We start from the raw sequence: 25992 nt of genomic DNA on the forward strand, positions 1-25992 counted from the left end.
ATCATTGTGTAACCATGCTCCAGGGGCCTTTACTCCAATGCTTGCTCCCCCTAGTTTTCCTTTTCCTATAAAAATTAGTCTCCCCATGGTTCCAACCAGCTTGATTGCAAGTCACAAGTCCTTGTCTCTGCCAGGGGCTAAGCAGCTTCTTGGAACCTGCCCATTGGGTCTGCCATTGGTCCCCTCAAACCTTTTAAGAGCGCCCTCAGTTTATTTAAAGAATTGGGTGTTGGTAGGTACTTTGTCTGTGTTTTCCTCACTTTAGAGAATTCCCAGGTTTTATTCGTACAGTCTATCCCAAACAGTCAATTTCAGCTAATAGTGTAATTCGTACCTAAGTGTGGTATTCACATCATCCCCCACCCCCGACTTCCTGGTATTATTCTAAGGGCTCTTACAGCTCAAGTCTGCTTGATCTCTGTTTCTTCACACTGTTGCTCTGTGTGACTTAGGATTTTTAAATCTCAAATTCCAGATAAAATGCCCCGAAATGTAACCCAGAGAAATCCAGTGTTCACACACAGCCCAGTCTCGGTTCGTCTTTCCTGGTGTGTCGTCAAATGCCAAATACCGGCACGATATGGCAGCGTGCTGAAGGGTGCTTGGGTCTGCAGTCATGACTGGACAACAGCTGAAGCAGGCACATGGGCTGATATCAGCGGCGGGAGGTCACAGTGTTTTTCGCTATAATACCGTATAACATTTCACAATAATAAGAAAGAAAAGAATAGCAATAGTTCCAGGTTCTCTGTCAGCTGCCCTTTACAAACGTTCCTTCAGGGTGTCCTCACATTAACCCTCAGAGTAGGTATCACTGCGCCCGTGTTACCCACAGGCAACAGGCTCTGAGAGGTTAGGTGACTTGGCTAACATCACACAGCAAATAAGGAGCAGGATTTGAATTTTTGTTCTAACTCCAAAGCTGATCCTCTGGTCTGGGTGCTTCTCTGTTTTGAAGGGGGATAATTATTTCTTGACAGGAAGATGTTTCATTGCGATTACATGAAGAAAACCTCTTGCAGTCTTCAGAAACTGAAAATCTGTTTTCTGTTTTAAAAGTGACCTTTGATTTTCACATGTCTCGACTTTCAAAGAGGGATTCAGGTTTATCCAGAATTGCCATAGATTGCGTCAGAACCTGAAAGCTGCGGGACCTTCCATCTTCAGGCCGAAGTCCTTCCTTCCTCAGCTTCCCCTCATCACCTGAGCATTCCCTCTGATCACCGCCTGCCAGGGCCAGACTCCTGCAAGAAAAGGCTCAGGTGCTCCTCCTTCCTAGTGGAAGGAGGAGAAGATTTCATCCCCAAGTTCCCTTCTCGTCCTCCTGCCACCTGTCTGTGCAGAGAGGCACACGGGGCGTCCTGGTGTTCGCAGGATCCACGAAGAGGAGTCAGCCGTGGTGTGCCCTGTGATCGATGTGATTGACTGGAACACATTTGAGTACCTGGGCAACCCCGGGGAGCCTCAGATCGGCGGCTTCGACTGGAGGCTGGTGTTCACGTGGCACGTGGTCCCCGAGAGGGAGAGGATGCGGATGCGGTCCCCCGTTGATGTCATCAGGTGAGGGCGTGACTTCCAGGCCGCTCAGTCTTTGAGCGTGCCTCGTTGCACCTCGCTACCGTGTCAGGGAGGGCCCTTGGGACGGCTGGTTACTGTTGCTCCCTCATTTTCTCCAGAGCATTTGTTTACTTTTATTAAAAACCTTTGCTACACACATGAATTTTATATTGGTATATTTTATTGATTTACTTACTTAAAACACTGTGGTAAAATGTGCCTAACATAAAAATTCCTACTTTCACCATTTGTAAGTGTTCAGTTCGGTGCCATCAAGCACATTCACAATATTGTATAACCGTCACCTCTACATACTTCCAGAACTTTTTCATCATTCTCTCCAGAAACTCAAGCAACGACTCCCCTTTCTCTCGCTCTCCAGCCCCTGGTAACTACTGTTGTACTTTCTGTCTCTACAGAATTCCCTGGTCCAGATTGCTCACATAAGTAGAATCACACAGTACCCGTCCTTTTGTGTCTGGCTTCTTTTACTTAACATAATGTTCTCAAGGTTCTTCTAGAAGCCCGTTCCTTTTTTGTGGCTGAATAATATTCCACTCTATATACATCCATGTTTGTTTATCCGTTCACCTGCTGATGGACACTTGGGTTGTATCTACCATTGGGTTATTGTAAACAGTGCTGCTGTGAATATTGGGATACTATTATTTGTTTGAGTCCCCGTTATCAGTTTTTTGGGGTGTAGGAGAGCACCTAGGAGCGCACCACAATTGGTGGGTCATATGGTAATTTCAAGCTTAACATTTTGAGGATGTGCTGTCAGGCCCTCAGCTGGGGGATAGGTGGACCTGCGGCTGAATGGGCCACCTTTGACTAGTGAGTGAGCCTGGATCTGAGTAGAGTGGGCTCAAAGGGGGCTCAGTTGCTCTCATTCTTTGAGGTGTTGAAGTAAGAGTATAGCTTCTTCCTCCCCTTCCAAGTTCAGGACCAAGTGAGAGGTAAATATGGGAATCAGGCAGATGGAAGTCAAGCATCAGCGTTATTGCTGGCGTACTGAGCTGGAAATGGTGTCTCAGATCGGCACCGTGTTTGGCAGGTGGGCTTCTAGGTCTTCCACCTGAGTTCTGACCCTGAGATGACTCACTCCTGGCCAGAGGGAAACACCTGTAGGGACAGTGTTGAGAGATGGGGGGAAGAGAGATGAACGGGGCCAAGTCATGTCCAGCCTGGAAGGCCAAGGACAGGGCTTTGGACTTTACTCCGAGAGGGTAGAAGCCACTGAAGGGATTTGAGCTGGAAATGACCATTGCCTGTTGCATTCTTTAAAGGTTGCTAGATGCCATGCGGTGAGGGGCCTGTAAGAGGTGGGGCGGGGGGCAGGGACATCATTAGGAGGCATCGTAGTCTTCCAGTCAGGAAGGGTGGTGCAGGAGAAGATGGAGCGAAATGGAGGACTCCAGAGATGTGGCAGTGGAGGAATTGAAGGAAGAGTGAAGAATGGGGACGGGAGAGAGTGGGTGATGTCCAGGCTTTGATAGGAATCTTAAGGGACATCCTATCTAACCTTTCACTGACCAGATTTGTAAACCGAGGCTCAGAGTAGGAAGGATCCTATCCAAGGTCACATCTCCAGCTTGGGACGCTGACATGAACTCTCATGGTCCTCCCATACACACACATGCACTCAGGGATGTCATGGCCAACTCTCCTTCTCTTCCTGTAATATCCATGGGCCTCAGTTTCCTCACCTGTGAAATAGGGCCTAGCATATCCACCTGGCCTCCTCCTTAGACTTTTAGGATGAACACACATGGAAGTGCTTTGTAGTCGAGAGCCTTCCCTTCCACAAGGAATCTTGCTGTGCTGTTCTCATTGGCCCAGAGCTTGGAGCGCAGGGAAAGCTGACACTTTGTCAAAGGCTTGAAGCGCAGTTGGAAGACCTTAACATTTGAAAACAGGCTCCTAATGATGTATAGTTCTCCATTATTTAACATCTGCATCTCCTGGTGTGTTGATCCTACAGCCTTCTGCTGTGGTAGGACGGCAGCCTTGGGCCCTTTCTGGAACCACTACTGGTTCTAGAGGTGCCTGGTGTGGAGAATATCGGGCCGGCTGCAGAAGTGGCCAGTGCTGGCCGTCTGGGTCCTGGAGGGGAAGCCACTCATGCAGGAGAGGAACGGGCCCTGGGGCAGCTTTAAGATGACCGAGTTGCCTTTCGTGGTCTTCTGTAGGCATCCGTGCTTGCCCACCCTGTGACCACACGGCCAAAGCCACCACAGCCTGGTGCTAGCTGTCCTCTTAGGGAGCACGTCTCTCTCCTTGACTGTCCTTGTTGTCTGTGCTTCTAGAAGGATGAGGTTTTCTCTCACCCTCAGGCCTTTGCTCATGCTAGTGTCTTCTTGGAGAACCATCCCATTCCTCTTCTCTGCCAGCTCCCCTGTGTTCTTCAGGCTGAGCCCTACGCACCTGCCTCAGGCCTCCTTCTGTGTGCCCCCGGGGCTCTGGCTTGACCTGAGTCATCTCGCACACAGTGCTGGTTGAGGTGTTCATGAGCTTCCCCAGGGCAGGGACCTAGGGGAACATCCATGCCTCCAGGCCCAGCTTAGCACCTGGCACGGAACGTGAACTCAGGATGTGCTTAGAGATGGATGGGCAGGCCGGAGGGCTCGGGGCGGGCAGGCGTTCAACTGTGATGGCTTCCTGCTGCTCACATCGCAATGTGGTTCTCACTCTTCTAGGTCTCCAACAATGGCTGGAGGGCTGTTTGCTGTGAGTAAGAAATATTTTGAATATCTGGGGTCTTATGATACAGGAATGGAAGTTTGGGGCGGAGAAAACCTCGAGTTCTCCTTTAGGGTAAGTGTCCCAGTCTTCTCTTCGGACTCATTCTTAACCTGTTCTCTTGTCTGTCTCTCTCTCTCTATCTCAGAATGATGGGATTTGCCAGGAGACCCTGGTGGACTTTTCCTTCATGTTGGCAGATTTTATCTAACAGTCCTGAAAGATGATAGTATTGGCACACACATCCGATAAACATGCTTGTCTACTTGTTTGAACCTTGAAAAAAATGTGCTTTTCATAGATTTGGGGCAGGGAAGCGCCTTCCAAGTCACCTAGCTCTTTTCTCTCACTACAACAGGGAGGAGCTGGGGCCCGGACAGGGGAGGTGACTGGGTCGGGGTCACCCAAACAGTCAGTGGCGGACACTGGGCTCAAACACAGGCCCCTGCCTCCCGATCCCATCTTTCCGAGCCTTGATTTGCATAATTACTCACGAAGTACCCTGTTTAGGACAGTGACTTCCAGCCTTGCCACATGTCAGAATTGTTCGGGAGACCTGCTAAAAACACAGGTTTATACGTACAGTCTCCAGAAAGTCGGGTGTGATGGATTTGCAGTAGGGACCAGACTCTGCTTTCTGGAACAAGCCCACCTACTGATCCTGCTGCCTGTGGCCCACAGATGCCCCTTGGAGAGGCCTCTAGCATTTCAGCGTGGTTTCCACCTCACCAAATCCTGCATTTTAAGTATCAAAAATTTCTGTCAATATCTGTACTTTTTAATAGAACATTTTAGATTTCCATGATGTTTCATATGGTTTCCTGCTTAGAAAGAGTTAGTATGAATTGGCTCTCCACTGCAGACTCACACCCCCATTCTAAGTACCAGAGCCTGTCCCTGGTCACACATCCCGGGGACCACGGCGTGTTCCCAGCCCTCTGCCCCAGCATGAAATGGTCTCAGACAACTCAGACTTTGAGGTGCAGGGTGTGCTTTTAATGTCTCTCTGCCTCTTCCCTAGGTGTCAGTCTGTCCTGCCTGCCTCTAGAAGCTCTTCCTTTCCCCCTTCCAAACCTCTCTTCTTACTTGCCGCTTTCCTCTCTTCTGTGGCTAGGAGACCAGGTAAAGAGCCTGTGTTTTACACGATGAGTAAATGGGTTCCTGGTGAGGTCAGCTGTGGGCGCTCCTGGGGGTCAAGTGCATGAGCTTCCGTGCATGGACTCAGGGTCTCGCTTCCGATGGCGTCTTCGTCTTCCGGGCTATGTTCTTGCTCTTTGACTGCATTCTGTGTTCTGCGTGTGCTGGGGAGGTGGCCTCCCGTCCCCTGGAGGGCGAGGCCCTGGCGGTGTTCATCGTGACGTCTGTGTGCCCGGCCTCCTGGCTGCGGGCAGTGTGGACCAGCAGCCCGCCCCCCGCTCACCCACCGGCCTCCTCCCTGCTCTGTGCACAGATCTGGCAGTGCGGTGGGACCCTGGAGACACACCCCTGCTCTCACGTTGGCCACGTTTTCCCCAAGCAAGCTCCCTACTCCCGCAGCAAGGCTCTGGCCAACAGCGTCCGAGCCGCTGAAGTGTGGATGGATGAATTTAAAGAGCTCTACTACCATCGCAACCCGCATGCCCGCTTGGTGAGTTCCCCGGCCCGCCTGCACCCCGGCTGGCCACCTCCGAACAAATGAAGCCGGTTCTGGCCTCCCCACACTAGCAGACCTGGTTCCAGAAATAGAGAATAAATCGGACACCAGTGATCCAAGTATGGGAAACCTTTATTCCTCCACTTATAATAATACCTACAGTTGTTCCTCATTATTCGCAGTAATTATGGTCTGTGCGACCATCGCCAACCCTGAATTCCAGACTACCGAACCACTGCTCCTGGGGGACGACGGGGCTGGGTTCCTGCACGCCTCCCGCAGCCTGACATTTTTGCCAACTGATCAATACGTAACTTGGTTTCATGTGTATTTCTGTTGAAAGACATTACGACGTACGTAGTGTTGATTCTTTACACCGGACTCATGGCCGACAGCACTGTAACACGTGCCTAAACGAAGCCCATCTCAGCCACGTATTTTCTCCGTCGGCCCAGTGCGGCTTCTTGCACATAGGAACACTAGCCAGCCCTTCAGCACAGTGCTCGGGGGGCTTTCGAACAGTGAAGTCGCCACCACAGAGCTACAAAACCTGGAAAATGTGGCACTAGGCAGACCCTGAACCGGACACCTGTTGATAGTACGGGAACTGAGACGTGACCTCAGTGAGGAGCGTCCCCTTAGGTGGCTCCATTTTCGGCCCCTCTGCGCATGGCTGCCAGTGATGGTGACGGCGTGGAACCACACATGCTGATTTTGGGGTTGCAAATAACCTTCAGCAAGTAGGTCCGCCCGCTCTGCACGGGCCAGCTCTGCAGGCCCCAGGACAGGGTGCCCACCCTGCATCTGCGTAACTAAGAGGGCCGCTTGGCCAGACGAGGTGTGCTCTAAGACCTCTATAGTCCGGCTGCTTGATGAAAATCTCTTCTTCTGAATCCTCAGCAGCCCTTCAGGATAGCTGTGAAATTCTCATTTTTTAGATGACAGAACCGAAGCTCAGAGAGCTTGACCCAGGCCTTAGTAGTGATGCAGGCAGTGCTGAGCCTGGGGCATGGACCCACCTGCGGACTCCTCTCCCTGCTCTGCAGAGCCCTGTGGGCCTGCCCCTGACCTCCCCCCTTGGCCCCTCTCCACCTCTGGGCTCCAGGGTCGTGGCATCCTCTGTCCTGCCAAGGCTGCAGGGTGGAAACATGTGCCCCTTCCCGTTACCCAGTCTGGAAGCCACGTTCCCTCTTCCTGAGGGTTCCCAAAGAATAACGTGTTAGAGGCCCACTGCGTACACCTTTTGTCCAGGTGCCCGGGGTCCGGTGTTAAAATGGGTATTTGGTTGAAGGTGAGGGCACCGTGACTCACCAAAGAAAGAACTGCTGGGAAATAAGTAAAGAATCTGAAGTTTTACTCAGCCGTGTTCCTAGCGTTACCATTTTGTTACACACTTAGCTCGCGACATCTTAATTCTTTAGCGTCGTGGTGCAGGGACAGTAACATGTCAGCACTCAGCACTGCGCCTCTGGCCGTGCTGAGTAGATGCTTGCTTTGATTCAGTTATTTGGAAGTTCTTAATCACTGTCCAGAAAACTAACTTTCTGCCAGTAGTTACTATCGCGGCACTTTGCGCTCACCGCTCTAAGTATATATTCAGACTTCAGTATGTCGAGCATGGAAGGTCTTTGAGCGTGATTACGTCGCGGACACTCAGCCTGTGTTGGAAAGGGAATGCTCGGGTATCGACAGGAATTCAGAGCGTCGTGGTGTACGTGCTCTGCTGATGCTCGCTGGTCTGTGATCCCGCACTCACCGACTCTCGGGACCCGGGATCCAGTGCGGCCCCAGGACGCGGCGCCTCCCTGACTCCATCACCGTGCGCTTTGTGTCCTTCCCTGGGGCACCTGGCTGCACCTGCCTGTAGCGAGAACACCCAAGAAAGCAGTCGTTTGTGGGACAGTCTCTGCTGCCAGGGTGCTGTAGCTGAGTCTGGGGCTGGTTTGACCCTCTGAGCCTGTCCAGGGCGTGGCGCACAGTAGGTGCTCAATAAACGCTGTTGAGGAAGGGAGCATCCGTGGAGATGGGGCTTTGACAGGAAGTACGTGACACGCGGGGACTCACTGTTTTTGCTGTTTTCTCAGGAACCCTTTGGGGATGTGACCGAGAGGAAGCAGCTCCGGGCGAGGCTCCAGTGTAAGGACTTCAGGTGGTTCTTGGAGAACGTGTACCCGGAGCTGCACGTGCCTGAAGACAGGCCTGGCTTCTTCGGGATGGTGCGTGACGCGGGCCTGTGGCGGGCGGGGGCTTTCCTGATCCACAAATCCTGGCCAAGAAAGGCCCTTTATGGAACTGCTGGCCTTCCTCTCCCTCCCTCCCTCTCCCTCCCTCTCCCTCCCCTCCCTGCATCCACGCACTGTCTTTCCTTCTCTCCATGTCTCGGCATTAGAAGCCATCACCAGATTGGTGAGTGTAAGCCTCCCATTTCATAGACAAGGAACCTGAGGCTCCCTTAGTGCTTCCATGTTCAGTGTCGCATTACTTCATTACTCCAGTCTTCAATGGCTGGACCAGTTAACAGTTCCCTACTCAGATTCGTAAAGGCAGCAGTGGAGGGAGATGAGTCATTTCTGGTGTTTTAAAGAAACAGAAAGAAATGTTTCTGGGATGAAGTCAGGTAAAATGTCCAGTGCCTTTGGGTTTTGGGAGAAACTGCACCAACTTAGAGAGGTCTCGTCTGCTGTGCCATGTTGATCAGAAGTGCCCGTGTTCCATTCGGGAAGTCTTTGATAATACAAAGCAGGACACTCTCTGGTCAACTAATCTTTGACAAAGCAGGAAAGAATATCCAATGGAAAAAAAGCTATTCTCTTCAATGAATGGTGTTGGGAAAATTGGACAGCCACGTGCAGAATAAAACTGGACGACTTTTTACACCATACACAAAAATAAACTCAAAATGGATGAAAGACCTAAATGTGAGTCAGGAATCCATCAAAATCCTAGGAAACAACAGATGTTGGCAAGAGAGGGGAGCCCTCTTATGCTATTGGTAGGAATGCAAGCTGGTGCAGCCACTCTGGAAAACAGCATGGAGGTTCCTCAAAAGGTTGAAAATAGAACTACTCTATGACCCAGCAATTACACTACTAGGTATTTATCCAAAAGATATAAACACAGTGATTCGAAGGGGCACATGCACCCCGATGTTTATAACAGCAATGTCCACAATAGCTAAACTGTGGAAAGAGCCCAGATGTCCATTGACAGATGAATGAATAAAGAAGATGTGGAATATATATAAAATGGAATATTACTCAGCCATCAAAAAGAATGAAATCTTGCCTTTTGCAATGATGTGGATGGAACTAGAGGGTATTATGCTAAGCAAAATAAGTCGGAGAAAGACAAATACCATATGATTTCACTCATATGTGGAATTTAAGAAACAAAACACATGAACATAGGGGAAAGGAAGGAAAAATAAAATAAGATGAAAACAGAGAGGGAGGCAAACCATAAGAGACTCTTAACTCCAGAAAACAAACAGGGGTGCTGGAGGGGTGGGAGTGGGGGGATGGGATCCCTGGATGACGGGCATTAAGGAGGGCACGTGATGTCATGAGCACTGCGTATTGTATACAACTGATGAATCACTAAATTCTACCTCTGAAACTAAAAAAAAAGAGAGAGAATTACAAGCACATTACATGGAACATAAGTTCTCTACAACTATGAATAAAGTCAGAACCAATTACATCTTCAGTCATCTAAAAAAAAAAAAGTAGGGGCGCCTGGGTGGCTCAGTCATTAAGCGTCTGCCTTTGGCTCAGGGCGTGATCCTGGCGTTCTGGGATCGAGCCCCACATCAGGCTCCTCCGCTATGAGCCTGCTTCTTCCTCTCCCACTCCCCTGCTGTGTTCCCTCTCTCGCTGGCTGTCCCTCTGTCAAATAAATAAATAAAATCTTTAAAAAAAAAATTTTAAAAAGTAAACACCATAAATAACTATCTCCCTAATATGTGGGGTCTCATGATTATTTTTAAATCTCTGCCTCTTTTGATGAAATTTTCACTTACCCTACGTATTTGTGCTTCTCAAGAGTATCTGAAATTTTCAGAATACTCCAACTTTAATATTTACGTGGAATTTACCCTGTGCTCGCACTGCTCTGGGCGTGGGGCTTTGAGGTGCAAGGACAGCCACTATCCCACCTTCAAGAAGTGTACGTCAGGGAGATGGACGTTAATACATGATCACACACACCAAATAAATACAAAGCAGGCCGTTAATGCATTAAATTCCATTTTCATCGTGAAAATGTCCAAGCAGAGAGCATGGTGTAAGGAACCCTGTCCCCAAGATTCTGGAATCATCCTGATTTTGCCTCTCGCTTTCTGTTGCCTCTGCTCCATGTTCTCACGTTTTTCTTTGCTCAGGCATCATGTCCTTTCACTCTGCCACATGCACGTCTGTACGGACGTGATCTCAGAGCACCACAGACCATTATCACGCCCGATCAGAGGAGCAGCCATTTCTTCATGTCCTTTACTATCTAGCCCTTATTCAGATCCCCCCGATTTTTCACATCTTTCTGGGTGTAGTTGGCTCATTCCAACCGGGATCCAAACCCGGTCCACCCATTGCGTTTGGCTGCCGTGTCTTTCCTCCCACGGCTCTTTCAGCCAACGCAGACCTCTTCCCTTTCTTCCCCCCTTTCGCTAATACCTGTTGAAAAAACAGCATCCGTTGTCCCACAGAGCGTCTCAGCCTTGGGGTTACCTCATTGTTTCCCCGTGGTGTCTTTTAAATTGTGCCTCTCTCGGCCACAGTTCTTAAACTGGAAATGAGGTCTAAAGGTTTGATTGCAGTGGGAATCGACCTTTTATGGCGAGAACACTTCACGGGTGTGCTCTGTGTTCCTTGGCGTCACAGCAGAGCACCTGACCTCTGGTCGTCCTGCCTCTAGTGATGAGAGAGCCTCTCCTGGACCAGCTGCTGTCAGGGGCCGCGCCAGTGTTCTTGGTGGCCATTGATAATCTTCGCCTAGACTCCTATTTCTTTTTAATATGGAAGGCTTCACACATTTGCGTGTCATCCTTAGCAGGGGCCCTGCTGATCTCTGTACCCTTCCAATTTCAGCATACGTGCTACCAAAGCGAGCCCTAGACCCGTATTTCAAATGGCGTTGCCCAACGGTGCTTCTCTTAGTTCTTTCATTTCTTCTGCATCATTAGCTGAGATTCTTCTGTAAAGAAGAATGTTCCCTTGTTAGCCGGGACAGTTTGGTATCCATGAAATTTAGAGTTCATTCAGAAAAGGCATAACACATTTTTTTAAAGATTTTATTTATTTATTCGACAGAGATAGAGACAGCCAGCGAGAGGGAACACAAGCAGGGGGAGTGGGAGAGGAAGAAGCAGGCTCATAGTGGAGGAGCCTGATGTGGGGCTCGATCCCACAACGCCGGGATCACGCCCTGAGCCGAAGGCAGACGCTTAACCACTGTGCCACCCAGGCGCCCCCGGCATAACACATTTTTAAGCCTTTCTCTTTACTTGCCTGTTCTCGGGGTAAGATTTGGTGCCCCATTTTCCTCCAATTGGGCGGAATGGGTAGCTTTTGTTTGTTGGTTGGTTCGTTTGCTTTTGGCTTTTTCTTTTCTTGAGCATCTGTAAACCAGTGGGTTTTTGTATGGCCCATGGGTTTCAGTCAGTTAGCCTGTTGTATTTTTTTTTTTTCTTTTAACTCTTCAGGTTGCCCATCTTTGGCTAGTGAGGATCTCTTTATTCTGGCTTGTATGATCTTGACCCCTTATATTGGTTTGATCGCCTCCTTGGTTCTGGCCCCGTTCATCTTTTACATCTGCTGCCATCCCTCCCAGCAGCCCCGACCCTTTCCGTGGGGAGCAGTGGTCAGAGCCCGCAGTCCGGACGCCAGCGGCGGTCTTCGTCTCTAGAGCACGCTCTGGGGAAACATAATGCTAGCCACATCAGTAATGGAACACTTTTTAAAGTAACCGTATTTAAAAAGTGAGCAAGTGAATTTTATAATATATTTTATTTAATTCAGTATATCCCTGATATTAGCATTTCAACATGCGGTTAATATAAAAATTTGTTGAGATACGTTACTTCTTTATTCCATACTGAGTCTTGAAATCTGCTGTCTTGACATACAGCATGTCTCACTGTGGACTTAGTCCCATTTCAGGTGCCCCGTGGCCGCACGCTGCCACGGGGTACCACGTGGAACAGCACGACACTATAGCTTTTCAGTGGGCCAAGAAAGGAAATGCATATTTTTGAGAAACAAATCGTGAGCGCATACTGATATCTCAAATTCAAATGTAATCTTACAGGATTTTTTTCTTCTTTGATATTTACTTGTATTTCTTTTTCCTTTTTCTTTTACGATTTTATTTATTTGTTTGACAGAGAGAGAGAGAACGCACAGCAGGGGGAGCGGGAGAGGGAGAAGCAGGCTCCCTGCTGAGCGGGGAGCCTGATGTGGGGCTCAATCCCAGGACCCTGGGATCATGACCTGAGCCAAAGGCAGACGCTTAACCAACTGACCCACCCAGGCGCTCCGATACTTGTATTTCTTTTGTCTTACATTGAAAATCTCAGTGTCAAAAAATATTTACGTATTACTTATTTGCTTTATCTTAAACTATATTTAAAGTAGTTTCAAAATAATAACACACCAGGGGCGCCTGGGTAGCGCAGTCGTTAAGCGTCTGCCTTCGGCTCAGGGCGTGATCCTGGAATCCCAGGATCGAGCCCCACGTCAGGCTCCTCTCCTGGGAGCCTGCTTCTTCCTCTCCTACTCCCCCTGCTTGTGTTCCCTCTCTTGCTGGCTGTCTCTCTCTGTCAAATAAATAAATAAAATCTTTAAAAATAATAATAATAATAATAACACACCATTACCACTGACAGTGTGATACTGAATGAGGTTTAAGATTTCTTTGTTTGTAGAATATAGTTCACTAAGGAAATGTAATCAAATATGGGATATTCTTTAAAAAAACCATGGAATGTTCTAAAGTCATTTAATATCATTTTTTCTGTGTCTCACCAACTCGATACAGCTAGCTTAGTTAATCTCAGTTTTAATCTTTAGAGGTTCCCACCTCTCCTTTAGTGTTTTTGTAGTTTCTTTCAAATCTTTCTGAACATAAGGAGCTCATTTGAGGTCAAAGTCCTTCGGTGGTCAGGACATGACTAGATGACATTTGAACCATTCCAAGTCTAATATGCTCTGATTATTCTCAGCATCGCCTGTTCCAGATTCCTTCACAAAACAAAGAGATTCCAAGAACACTGAAGTCTGTGCTCTATGAGCTAGTGGATTGTGGAAACTTCTTTCTATATGGCTGAATCTTGTCTTCAGAAACAGACTAGTCAAGGGTGGACAAGGGCCAGGGCAGGAATGGGGTTCACAAGGAGTTCATTGAGGGGTCTTTGAACTCTCCAGAAAGGGATTTGGAAGGGTGTGTGTCTTTCTCTAGAGGCTTCTGAAAGGGAAGAGGGAGCATGGTTTTTTGCTCTTAGAATGTTTGAAGGGTTTTAGATCTAAAACCTTAGAGATGACATTAGATTAGACAGCATTGAGTGATGGAGTGAGCACTGGACTTGGAGCTGAGGTCCTGGATTCAGACTCAGGTGTCTTCACTTGTGTGACCTTGGGCAAGTCATTGGCTCTGTACTCTGTTCTTGTCTAGAATGGTGAACTTCTGATCTGGGGACTGGTGAGTCTCTCATTTGGGATATCTTTTTGCAGATGCATATTCGCAGGAGTCTTTGGTACATGTGTGACGCAACAACGCAGCTATGTTTGGAACAGTGCAGCAATAAGGCTGCACTAATGAGAACTGGAGAGATATGAGCTTTCAGGCCATAAAGAGTTAAACTGTCTGCAATTCAGATTTATCATCTTAAAACGGGGATTATGCTTCTTGCCTATGGTAAAGAATGGGAAAGCACTTTCAGAACTTGAAATGTAAGGGGCTCTGACCATTGAGTCCAGTTCTTGAGGCAGGCACTCCTCTCTGATGGAGCCATTACCCTCAGAGCCTTGGGTGGGATCTGTTGTTGTGTATAAATCTGAACCCAAATGCCACCTTTATGTTTTGTTTAGCTCCAGAACAAAGGACTGAAAGATTACTGCTTTGACTATAACCCTCCCAATGAAAACCAAATCGTGGGACACCAGGTCCTTCTGTACCTCTGTCACGGACTGGGTCAGAATCAGGTAGGTGCTGCTTCTCTCTAGCTTGACCTTCTTGGGCCTGGGGACAGCAGACAGCAGGAGGCTCTATGCTCAAGGGACTATGGGTATGCATCTCTCTGTTTTTAAAAAATTAAACGCTTGATAATAAAGATCAGAGTAAAAAAAATTTAAAAATTCAACATTTGATATATTTTTGCATGATCCAGGTAACATATGCTTATTACAGAACATTTGGAAAATACAAAAAAATAGAAGCAGTAAGTGAATGATGGCCCCAGCAACCGCTATTAGAATGAAGACATATTTACTTCCCTGCAAGGCCTTTGGATTATTGTTTGAAATCGTTATTATCATAATGTCCATACATTTTCTATCCCATTATTTCCACTTACTTCATCATACTTTTCTTGTGTTATTAGACATCCTTTGAGAATATCATTCCTAAGGGCCTCTTGATAATCCTTCATGCGGCCGTATTACTATTTAGTTATAACTGAGTCCCTGCCTGCCTGTCGTTAAGATTGTAAGTGACCCTGACACTAACTCCTTACCAGAAAAAAAAAAAAGAAAAGAAGGAAGAAAACAACAGATCTGCGTTGCGGATGACTTCCTTAGAATTAATGCTTAAACAGAATTACACATTTTGGTGCAGAGTGCCCTGCAAAGCGGTGTTTAGGCCAATTGCCGGTGGCCTGGGCAGGTCTGTCTGGGTGGAGTGCTGAGCTTCAGGCTGGGCCGGGTGGGGAGGCCAGGAAGGTCTGTGGCCTGGAACAGGGTCCCAGCCCAAGCAGGCAGGTACAGCACCAGAGCGGGGCCCGTGGAGGACGGAGGAGACGAGGTATTGAGACACCTAGAGACGAAGGGGTGGGATTAGAGTTTCTTCCAACCTGGAGTCTCCCCAGGTTCTCCTCCAGCAATTTCCCTCTTTGCACATCAGACAGTAACTGGTGCACGTTGGCTGCTCCGTTTTTAGTTTTTCGAGTACACGTCCCAGGAGGAAATCCGCTATAACACCCACCAGCCAGAGGCCTGCATAGCCGTGGAAGCAGGAAAGGATGTTCTCATCATGAGTCTCTGCCAGGAAACGGCCCCAGAGAATCAGAAGTTCACCTTGCAGGAGGTAAGCCAGCTGTCTCCTGCCTTCCTCTGTCGGTCCACGGGCTGCAGAGCGGGGACTAGAAGTAGAGCTCCCTGGCCTTGTCCTCGCTGGTCTCATGGGTGCAGCCACGTACAGGAGATGGGGGACTTCGCCCAAGGTGCTAGCGGTGTGCTTGGGGTCCAGCTTCCAGCATCAGTAGCACTTTGGCTCCCCTACAGTCATCCAACTCTCCTTCGACCTGGAGCACGGTCATGGAAAGAGGAGCTGTCGCAAACGCATTCGAAGATGAGATGGGGTTTAAATGCGTGGAACAAATAGCCCAAGTGTAAGGATGTGAGGTTAGACCCAGGTATAAGCTACTCCATGTCTGTAAGCCTCATTTTCCCCAGCTGTACAATGGGAGCAATAATGGCAGCCTGTGTACCCCTCGTGCAGATAAGACGTGTGGCAGAAGTCGTCCTTGGAAACCACAAAGCTCTGCAGAGATCAGTTGTTACTTGCAGGATAATCACCAAGAAAACATCCCTCTCCGGGAGTTGGCTCTCCATCAGAACAGTTATTGTTGATTTGCAACTGGGTATTACTTCAGGCGTGAAAGGCACTAGCCCCACCACACAGCCGTGAGGGGACTCGTGAATCTGTCAAATCCTTTGACTCAGGAAAAAGCACTTGAGGGAATTAAGCCAAAGAAAATAATTCAAAGGAGAATATTAGTTCTCTTTTATCTCCATAGGAAGCTTTCATTCCCAGCCTGGCCCCAGGGGTGGAAAGATTGGTCTCTGTTGCTTATAAATGGGTTAATTCTAAGTATGATTAGAAGTGGAGTCCTCTTTGCTGTAGACGGTATTATGATCAGCAGTGAATTTTGCAGGCTACCTGCACAAGCCTTGCGCCACATGGTGCTATCCATCTGATATAAAAAGCAAGAGGGAAGATACTCCCAGTCTGTGGTTCTCTGCAACACCCGCCCCCATCTCCTTCTCTTCTTTCTTCTACCTGGAACCTGTTTGTAAGCCCTCAAAGAAGAGTCATGCACGCTAGAAATCATAAAAATTGGTTTGAAATGTCATTAAAATTTCATCTTAAATTTCAGTGACCATTTAAGGAAAAGTAAGTTTCTTTAGAAGGGTGGGAGAAGGGGGTCTGTAATCATTTCCTTTCATGGTACTTTGAAGGCAACTTAGGAGATCTCTTAAGGGTTTTAAAGGTTAATATTTTTGAGATTCTTCTGCATATAATTTTATTTCCAAGGTCTCTCTTTCCCTGGAAAATGTATGTCACTCATTCTGCCCATTTGTCACGTACTTCTGCCCACGAAGAAGTATGAAGTTCCCTGGGGGTATACAGCTTACGACAAAGAGAGGTGGAGGGAAAAAACAAACTCCAGGACCACGGGAGAGGCTTGCTGAGTTAACTCAGCAACAGTTGGGAGAAAGAAGAGAAGGCATGAAAGAGGACCATGATCTCTGGGCTTGGGGAAATGGGCACGGTCTCACAGAACCCATGTCCTCGCAGGTGGGTTCTTACCCCCTTACCCAGCTGTTCTCTGGCTGAGCTGGGACTACAGCCAAGTTTCCTGAGTCTGCATTTAAAAACCTAAGAGAAAGCGATCACCAGGGATGGAATTAGTTGGAAAGTGAAAGAAGTTAAGGGATCTTTGATCCTGATTTCCCTGAAGAAAAAGAATAGCAGTAGGGAGGAGACAGAGGTCTGACAGATCCCCAGAGCGGCCAGCAGGTGGCACCACTGGCCCTGACGGTGGAGTCAGGGATCCGAGCTGCCTGGGGAGGCGAGCCTGCCACACCTGTACAGGCCTCGCCCTCCCTCTGCACACACAGTCCCGAGTCGCCCTTGCACAGGGAAGACACTTAATAATATATATGTTGCTCAATAAATGTTTCTGAAATGATAAAAATCACCTGAGCTCTTAACACCTTGTAAGGAAAAAGATTTTTTCTGGGGAATTATTTGTATTTCTCTTAAATATCTGTAGTTTATTATCTCTTGTAGGATGGTTCTCTGTTTCACGCACAGTCCAATAAATGCGTTCAGGCTGAGAGGAAGGCGTTCAGTGACAGTTTCGTACCCCTCTTGCGGGACTGCACCGACTCAGAACATCAGAAATGGCTCTTCAAGGAACACATGTAATAAAGTGTCGCCGTACAAGGAGCTCACGGGAGGAGCGGGAGGGCCCCTGGCCTCTGCCCAACAGAGACTTAGTGGAGTCCGGGGACAGACCCACCCCAAAGCTGGCTGCTCTACTTTGATGAGGAAGTCACTTTACAACCTGCGAAAGTGATGTTGGATTTAATAAGCTTTGTACTGATTTTGAAAACTTCAAAATTGCTCCCAAATACCCTATTTTCAAAGGGTAATCATAAAATGTTAACTCTTGGTATTCAGAGAATTAAAACCTTTAAGTATTTTTCTATCAAGATGTACGTACTACTGTCATGCCTTTCTATTACAATCCCTAGCAAAAAGGTAAATACTCTATTTTTGGTGTTTGCAAGGATTCCAGGTATTAACATGTTTGCATGTGTGGAAATTAGACTCATGTAGCGTACTCAACATAAACAGACAACACCTCAAACATTGGGTTAGGTTTTTCTCAGTGTAGACAGATGGACACCAGGAACGTTGTGTTGATTCCTTCACATCGTTGAGGTATTCCAGGTTTATTTAGATGAAGAATGCTATTTGGTTGTTTGTCGCTACCATAGACTCCAGCGAACGTCTCTGTTAGCTAAAGAGGACTGACCAAAGCTGAGCTCTCAAAGGAACAGTGCGACTTAGCCCCTGTCAGCTTCCAGCACACACGGTGGCCTCTGGACAGTGCCTCGCTGTGTCGTCGTGGCTGGCTGCTTTCAGGAACCACCTCTGTGACTTTAAAACACGTTCATGTTTTTTTTTTTTTTTTATTTTATTTGACAGAGAGAGAGAGAAAGGGCACACAAGCAGGGGGAGGGGCAGGGGGAGAGACAGGCTCCCCGCTGAGCAGGGAGCCTGATGTGGGACTCAGTCCCGGGACCCTGAGATCATGACCTGAGCCGAAGGCAGTCGCTTAACCGACTGAGCCACCCAGGTGCCCCGCGTTCGTGTCATTTTACGTTTTAATCACATCAGGGAGAAATGCCCTGAGCTATATGAAACGCAGTTTTCGAAGTGTTCATTAATAGTATTTGGTCCTTAAAGCTGTGTTCGGTTCTGTGCTGTGGCAGCTGCTGCTGACGTTTCTGTCAGCAGTTCTGATTTGTGAACTATCGTGGATCCACTTCTGGGATCTTGTCAACCTGATGACATCACGATGAACTATTGAAAAAAAAAATAGGAGGACATTGCAGATCTTTATTTTTGTAGCCAATCAGATGTGAGCAATGAAGACACAGGTGCAGTGGATTAAAGACTATCAACCTGTGTGCCCTCGGACTCTTTTTTAAAGCACCCTTGCCTTCTCTGGGGGGTCCAGTTTCACAATCACCCAGAACGACTCCAACTGACCTGGCTAGCATGAGTCTGATGCCACTCTGAACTTCAGTTTCTTCTTCTGTGAAATGAGAATAATGAAACCAAGCGTGGAGGGGAGTCATGAGAATGAAATAACAGAGCAGACGTGGGCTTAGTTTACTCCCTGGCATGCAGTATGGGCTCATTGAGTTTCTAGTTTCATAAATAACACGTTATAATTCGTGAAGCACAATAAACATCAGTGGGTGTTTATTCAAAAATAAATGTTAAGTAATTTAGTTATTTTACCTTTTGGGATTACATAGCCCATTGGCAGGCGGGGCTGTGGTATGAACTCCTTCCAGCGCCGCTCAGGTCTCTCGTAAGTGGTTAAAGTGAGAAATTTTATGTTCTGCATATTTTATCCTTTCTGCGTGTCAGTCTGAGCCGGGCGAAGGGGTGTCAGCCCCCCAGAGCGTGGGAAGACCGTGCAGGCAGGCGTAAAATGGATGCTGACCAAACCCATAAAAGAGCGCAAGGAGGCTACACATGCATTTTGGTGCGCGCTCGCTGGGCACGGCCACTAATTAGTTTGGCTTGAGAAATCACCCCTCTTACTCCTGGTATCGACTTACATGTGGTGATTTCTAGGGTAGAGAACTAATAAAAATAATATTTTTTAGGGTGTCAAGGGAAATATTTTTACAAACTGGGAGGAAATTTACATTTTGAGGAACATTTCCCTTCCCTGATGGATGGGGAATCTGAGCCTGGGTGTGTCCACCTGCCCCACAGGAAGGTGTGAACTGGCCCCCAGTCCCGGTGCGAGGAGCCAGGAGTCCTGGGGGCCAGCTCTAGCTATGGCAGCCATTCCACCTTCCTGGACTCATTTCCTCCTCTGCATCACGGGGATAAGAATGTCCTTAAGGATGTGGATTTCTTAGCTACATTTTTTAGTTATGCTAAGGATTACAGTATGCTTCCCGAATTTATCACAATCTTCGTCAGCAGAGTATCGAGGTAATTCCGGTAAAATTTAGCACATTTGTATTAGCGTAGCTCCATTTCCTACCCCCTCCTCTGTGGATGTATGTAGATGTCATAAACTCAATCGAATGGCATAATTACTACTTTAAGTTATTTTAAGATTTTATTTATTTATTTGACAGACAGCCAGCGAGAGAGGGAACACAAGCAGGGGGAGTGGGAGAGGAAGAAGCAGACTCATAGCGGAGGAGCCCGATGTGGGGCTCAATCCCAGGACTCCGGGATCACGCCCTGAGCCGAAGGCAGACGCTTAACCGCTGTGCCACCAAGGCGCCCCTAAATTATTTTAATTAAAGAATAAGAGAAGAAAATAAACACACACGTGCACACACACACACACACACATATATATATATATATAAGCGTGCACACACACACAGTCTGTTATATTTACCCACAAATGCATCGTTCCCACGCTGTTCATTACTTCCTGTGAATCTGAGTCCCCTCTGGTTGTCGTTTTCTTTCAGTGTCAAGACTTTTTGGTATTTCGTCTCGGATGGATCTGTTAGCCACACAATCTCGGTTTTTATTTATTTGGAAATGTTTCTATTCTACCTTCAGTTTTTTGGAAGATAGTTTGGTTGGCTAGAGATGCTAGTGGACAGGGATCCCCCCCCCCCCCACTGCAGCACCGTGAATCTGAGGTCACACCACCTCAGTGTCGCCTTTGTTTTGAGAGAGAGGTCATCCGGTGTTCATTTGGTGAGCTGTGTGTCATGAGCCGGGTTTCTCTTGCTGCTTTTACGATTTTCTCTTAGGCCTAAATTGTCCTTGTCTTAAATCTGTCTCTGGCTTCCAGCAGCTATGTCTAGATGTCTGTGTTTGTCATACGTAGGGTTTGTTGAGCTTTGGGAAATGTAATGTTTTTAAAATCAGTGTGGGAAGGTCTACAGCCATTATTTCCTCATTATTTTTTCTGCCCTCTGTTCTTCAAATTGGATAATGTCTGTCTATCCTCTTTAAGTTCATTTGACTTCTTCTGCCATCTCAAACCTGCTCCTGAGTTGACACGGTCGTTTTATTTTGGTTATTATACTTCTCACCTCTGAATATCCATTTGGTTGTTTTTCGTAGCATCTGTTTCTGTGTTTGAAATTTGACTCATTGTTACAAGCACATTTTCCTTTAGTTCTTTGAATATAGTTTTAAAAGATTCTTTGAATAGATTTGTGATAACTGCTTTGAAGCCTTTCTACCGTAGCAGCTGAAAACATCAAATACGTTATCTTACAGTTTCTGTAGGTCCAGTTCGGGGCATGGCTTGACTAGATTCTCTGCTCAGGGGCTCCCAGGGCTGCAGTCGAGGGGTCCACCACCTGTGATCTCATCTGGGATTCAGGGTCCTCCAAGCTCCCTGGTTGTGGGTGGAATTCAGTTCCCTAGGGCCACAGGACTGAGGACCTCAGCTCTTAAAGGCCACTTTCTGCTCCCTGCCGTGTGGCCCGCTCCACAGCATGACAGTTGGCTTCTTTAAGGCCAGTGGGAAAGTGCCTGTTGCTGATCCTTAGCTCTTTTATGGGCTTGCTTGATTATGTCAGGTTGACCCAGGATAATCTCCCATCTCTTAACTCAAAAGTCATCTGATTCAAGACATTAATTACATCCACAAAACTTCTTCAGCGCAGTGGTAACCCATCACATTCCCAGGTCCTGCCCCCACTCCAGGGGAGGAGACCACACAGAGCATGTTTGCCAGGAGGCGGGAAACTTGGAGCTCATCTAAGCATTCTGCCTATCATAGCTGGCCCTCTGGCCCCCAAGTAGTTTATACCCGGTCCACATGAAAAACACATTCACTCCCTCCAGGTTCCTCAGTCTCCTCTCATTACGGTATGAGTTCAAAGTCCAAAATTTCATCATCTGAATCTAGATCTCATCAGCTGAAACTCCAAAACCTAAGTCAGGTCCGGGTCCAGATGAGGCTCCTGGATGTCCCCCAGCAGGTGCAGCGGCCAGGACACACTTCCCCTCCACCCGCGGGCCTGGGAGGCCGAGGGGACAGGTTCACAGCCCGGCCTCGGCCAGCACACGCAGTGGGAAGGCATGGGATAATGGTTACAGACATTCCATCTCAGATAGGGGGAAATGAAAGTCGGAAGGAGTCATGGGTTCATAACACTTTTGAAATCAAGCCAGGTAAATGTTTTGCTTCTCTGGATTCAGTTTCAAGACCTGGGAGAATCCTCAGGAACTTTTGCCTCTTTCTTCTGGGCACACAGCTCCCCAACTCTTGTCTTCCTTCTTTTTTATGAAAGGTAACATGGTTGCCACGGAGTAGTTCTACTGGTCTGCTTCCCCCAGTGGAGTGTTGGGAGTCCAAGCCTCTCCTTTCATTTTATACTCTCGCTGTCCCTTTTTAGTCCAAGCTGGCAGGCTTTCTGCTAAAATAATTTTCTTGAGAACTTCGGGCATTTTGTATGAATTCGCTGCTTTACAGCCCGGTAGACAGAAGCCACATCCACAGATCTCTCTCTTTTTCCCTCAAGCTTCCTAGATGCCCCTGGCTCAGCTGAGAAGACCTGTGAGGTGCCCACACCCATAATCTCCTGAAAGGGCCCCGGTGGGGCTGAGCATCCTGACCTGTCGATGGCTCTGAGGATCTAACGAAAGGTGGTTCCCTCTGGGCCACACGGCCGGCAGCCCTTCTGAGTTTTAGCATCTTTTGCCATCTGGAGAGGCTGAGAATTTTCTAAATCATTTAGTCCTCCTTCATTTTTGTAAAACTCTACTTACTGTCCCCTCTTGGGTTCTACTGTGAGCGGCGGGAAGAGAGCAGGCAGCACCTTCAGCACTGCCTGGAACCCTCCTTCGCTATGTAACAGGCTCATCCCTTACCGAGTCTACGTAACTGCGGGCAGTTTTGCTAAGCTTTCTGCCACATATGACAAGGGTCCCCTCGCTCCTGTTTCCAGTAACGTGGCCCTCACTTTCTTCTAATCAGTCCTTCTAATGCTTCACCAACAGTGTCCTCGACATCCATATTTCTACAAACAGTCTGTTCAAGGAGATTTAGCCTTCCTATCATGTTCTGCAGAATTCCTCCAGCTTTCTCCCCCGGTTCATTGCCAAAGCCACTCCCCCACGCTAGGTATTTGTTACAGCAGCAGCTCACGTTCACGTACCAAAACCCGTATTAGTGGGGCACCCGGGTGGCTGAGTCAGTTAAGCGTCTGCCTTTAGCTCAGGTCATGATCCCAGAGTCCTGGGATGGAGCCCCACATCGGGCTCCCTGCTCAGTGGGGAGCCTGTTTCTCCCTCTCCCTCTGCCCCTCCCCCAGCTTGTGCTCTCTCTCACTCGTTCTCGCTCTATCTCAAATAAATAAATAAATTCTTTTAAAGAAGGTTCCTTTTTGAAACCTTGTAAATATTTCCAAGAAATGAAACCGTCACCACACGAAGGGCTCCTTAGACATAAGCAGGGAAGGATTTGTTTTATTTATACGAGTCAATTCCGAATTTCCTTACCGGTTGAGTATGTGTTAAACTTAAATGGCTTGCACTAACAAGATTCCTTTTTCCGTCCTATGACAGCAGTGCTTCGCACACTTGAACAAGCCCGGGATCACCTGGCAACTTGTTAAGAGGCAGGTTCATGTCTAGCAGGTCTGGGGTGGGCTTTGGGATTCTGCATTTCTCATGAGATCCCGGATAAACCAGTGCTGCGAGTCTGTGGGCCCTATGTTGAGTAGCCAGAGACTCAAGTGAGGAAAAGCAGAGCAGAAAGCCCCAGGTTGGCTAGTCACTAGTGTCTTACCCTCACACACACGCCAGATGGTGTTGTCAGCTCAGGAAACGTAACAGGGCTTTCCTTGAGGCCAAGTCTACTGGTCTACGCAATCCTCCAAATCATGGATCCACAGGAGGCAGAGCTGGAAGGCACCCAGAGATCATCCTGTGCCCAATGTAGCTGATGGGGAAACTGAGGCCAGGGAGGGAAGGGGTTTGCCCAAGGTCACACAGCAAGTTAGGGACCGCATTTTCCTTGCCAATCCCTGTCACTCCACTGGGTCATCCATATTTTAAATCTGGTCTGGGTGTGTTTTTCTTAAAGCGTTCAATTGGTACTCTTTTTAAAAAACATTGTATCTTCAAAGATTGGCCTTGCCATATTCTGTTAAGTTATAAAATAAAATGAGTTACCCATCTTGATAGAAAGTTTTAAAGACCTTGCCTCGTGGCTCATTGTATCAGAGTCACAATATTTATTTAACAAGTGGGGTTGGAAATACTGGCCTCTTCAGTCTCCTGATGTCTGCGAGGGTTAGCGCGCTACACACCAAATCTCTCACACTTCTACACAACTTTAGAGTTTTGTTTTCAAGGGTTTTATTTTGTTTGATCCTATGAAGTCAACCGGATGAGGATTGCTATCTTGTGTCTGCTGCTGCAACCGTTGCTGCTAATAATAATAATAATAATTATTATTATTATTATTCCATGAGTTGGGCAGTGCTCTAGGCATTCATGTAAATGATCTAATTTAATTCTCAAAACACCTGGTGAAGAAGGTATTAGTTTTCCCCTCCCCACCCCCCATTTTAAAGGCAAGGACCCTGAGCCTCATAGAGGGTAGGGAACTGGTCTAAGGTCACACAACTAATCGATGGCAGTGCTGGGATCTGAATGCAGATGGTCTCATAAGGGCTCCGTCACTGTGCCTCCTGGAGGGGGGGGGAAGACCCGCCCGAGTCTGCAGCGCATACCCCCTGCCCACCTCGCCCCTTCACTCTTGGCCCAGTTACGCCACGCTGCCAGTGGAGGCATGAGGATTACTGAGTCTGCCCCGCTTGGAGAGCGCAGGAGGTCACGGTGGATTCCTCTCTCCACGCAAGCTCAGTTCTTGCGAAAGCGCCACGTCCGAGTGCAGAACCCGGGTCAGGGCCCCAAGTGCAGAGTGGCCGAGGGTTCCGACCTGCTCCTTCATGGGCAGCTGTCCAGGCACTATCCCCTTTTGCCCATGCCCACAGCCTGGCCCCTCTTCCAAACGAGGCAAGAATGGGAAGGCAGGGTTTGGGAGATTCTCTGCAGCGTCTCCCTTTGGATTCTTGCTGCGGAGCAGGGAGGCCCGCGGTCCATGGCCGGGTCAACTGCAATTGCTCCATCCAGCATTGATCTGCTTTCAGGGTGTTTGAAGCCCATGGGACGGAGAGCTTTGTCCCATCTGCCGTGTCATGATTCCTCTGTGAATCATCTCAAACCTTCCTTTACGAGGCAAGGGTCAGTGGAACTGATTGCTCATTAGAATTAAGACAGTTATTTCAGGATCCCCAAAAGAAATTGCCAGAAGGGTGTGTCTATTGGGCAGCTCTGGTTATTAACTCAAGAGTGATTGCAAAGCAGCACTGGAGTCTAATTGCCAACTGTTATAAAAGGAAGCAAACTACTGGGTTATGGAATTTGAAGGGACTTTAGAAGTCATATGTTCAACTTGCTCTCGATGCAGGACTCCCTCCTGGTCCCCAGTCTGTGGTCAGCGACCCTAGCTTGTCCACTGCCACTGGGAGGGATGCTCCTCCCTTTTCAGGCGGTCTGTGCTGTTCTTGAATGGCTTTTGTTTGTTTTATTTTGTTTTTTTAATTTTTATTTTTTAAAATTTTTTATTATGTTATGTTAGTCAAATGGCTTTTGAAGCTGAGATCCATCTCCCTGAAGTTTCCCAAATTGCTCTGGATCCCCCTAGGAGGCCACCCAGGGTGTTTGCTCTTCCTGCCCCCCAAGAGCTTCATTTGTCATTGGAGTTCTGGGACCAGGGAAGATAGATGTTTGCATTAAATCTGCTCCATTTAACCAAAGGTCAAGACACCATTCTCCATCGCTGCAAAGAGGTCTAGGCTAGCTTAGGCTGCCCCAGATGCCCTGAGGGTAAGAAAATGACATTAGGGAGGCTGTGGGGCAGGGAGGGGCAGTGCATGTGTGTGCATGCATGTGTGCTCGTGTGTGTCTGTGTGTGCGTGTGGCAGCAAGACTGGAAGAGATGGTGTAAGGGAACCTTCATTTTCCCTAATAGGAAGTCAATAATAATGATCTAAAACAGAAAAGTCATGAGAAAGCAGGGCTGATATATTATTTGAAATACAGAGGCAAATACTGGAGGAAATAGCTTAAAATGTTGAGTAGACGCTCACTTGGGAGCCAGATCTAGATGGGAGGGGGATGGGTAGGGCAGGGGCCTGCTGATTTTATTACAAACCTTGAGGACAATAAGGCTTTTAAAGCACAGTACATGTCCTCAAGCTGACTAAGTACATTTGGTAAAAATTATCTTTTAAAAATTTTCCTAAATGGAGTCTCAG

At 47.8% G+C, this 25992-nt stretch overlaps 1 protein-coding gene and 1 non-coding gene across 2 annotated transcripts in view; one reads left to right on the forward strand and one right to left on the reverse strand.

Annotated features, from left to right (window-relative positions):
- GALNT12 (polypeptide N-acetylgalactosaminyltransferase 12) overlaps positions 1 to 17639 on the forward strand; it is a 36460-nt gene extending 18821 nt beyond the window's left edge. The window contains exons 4-10 of the mRNA XM_008708017.2: positions 1375 to 1560; positions 4257 to 4374; positions 5750 to 5926; positions 8017 to 8148; positions 14011 to 14124; positions 15077 to 15223; positions 17213 to 17639. Of these exons, the coding sequence (XP_008706239.2) occupies positions 1375 to 1560; positions 4257 to 4374; positions 5750 to 5926; positions 8017 to 8148; positions 14011 to 14124; positions 15077 to 15223; positions 17213 to 17350 (1012 nt within the window). The 3' untranslated portion in view covers positions 17351 to 17639. The remainder of the gene's footprint in view (positions 1 to 1374; positions 1561 to 4256; positions 4375 to 5749; positions 5927 to 8016; positions 8149 to 14010; positions 14125 to 15076; positions 15224 to 17212) is intronic.
- On the reverse strand, positions 10935 to 11037 carry LOC121103187. The gene has a single exon (XR_005835342.1). It is a non-coding gene; the product is annotated as a U6 spliceosomal RNA (small nuclear RNA).
- Positions 17640 to 25992: the final 8353 nt, after the last annotated feature.

Source organism: Ursus maritimus, unplaced genomic scaffold (assembly GCF_017311325.1).
Source record: "Ursus maritimus isolate PB19 unplaced genomic scaffold, ASM1731132v1 scaffold_17, whole genome shotgun sequence".
In the NCBI taxonomy this organism is placed as follows: Eukaryota; Metazoa; Chordata; class Mammalia; order Carnivora; family Ursidae; genus Ursus; species Ursus maritimus.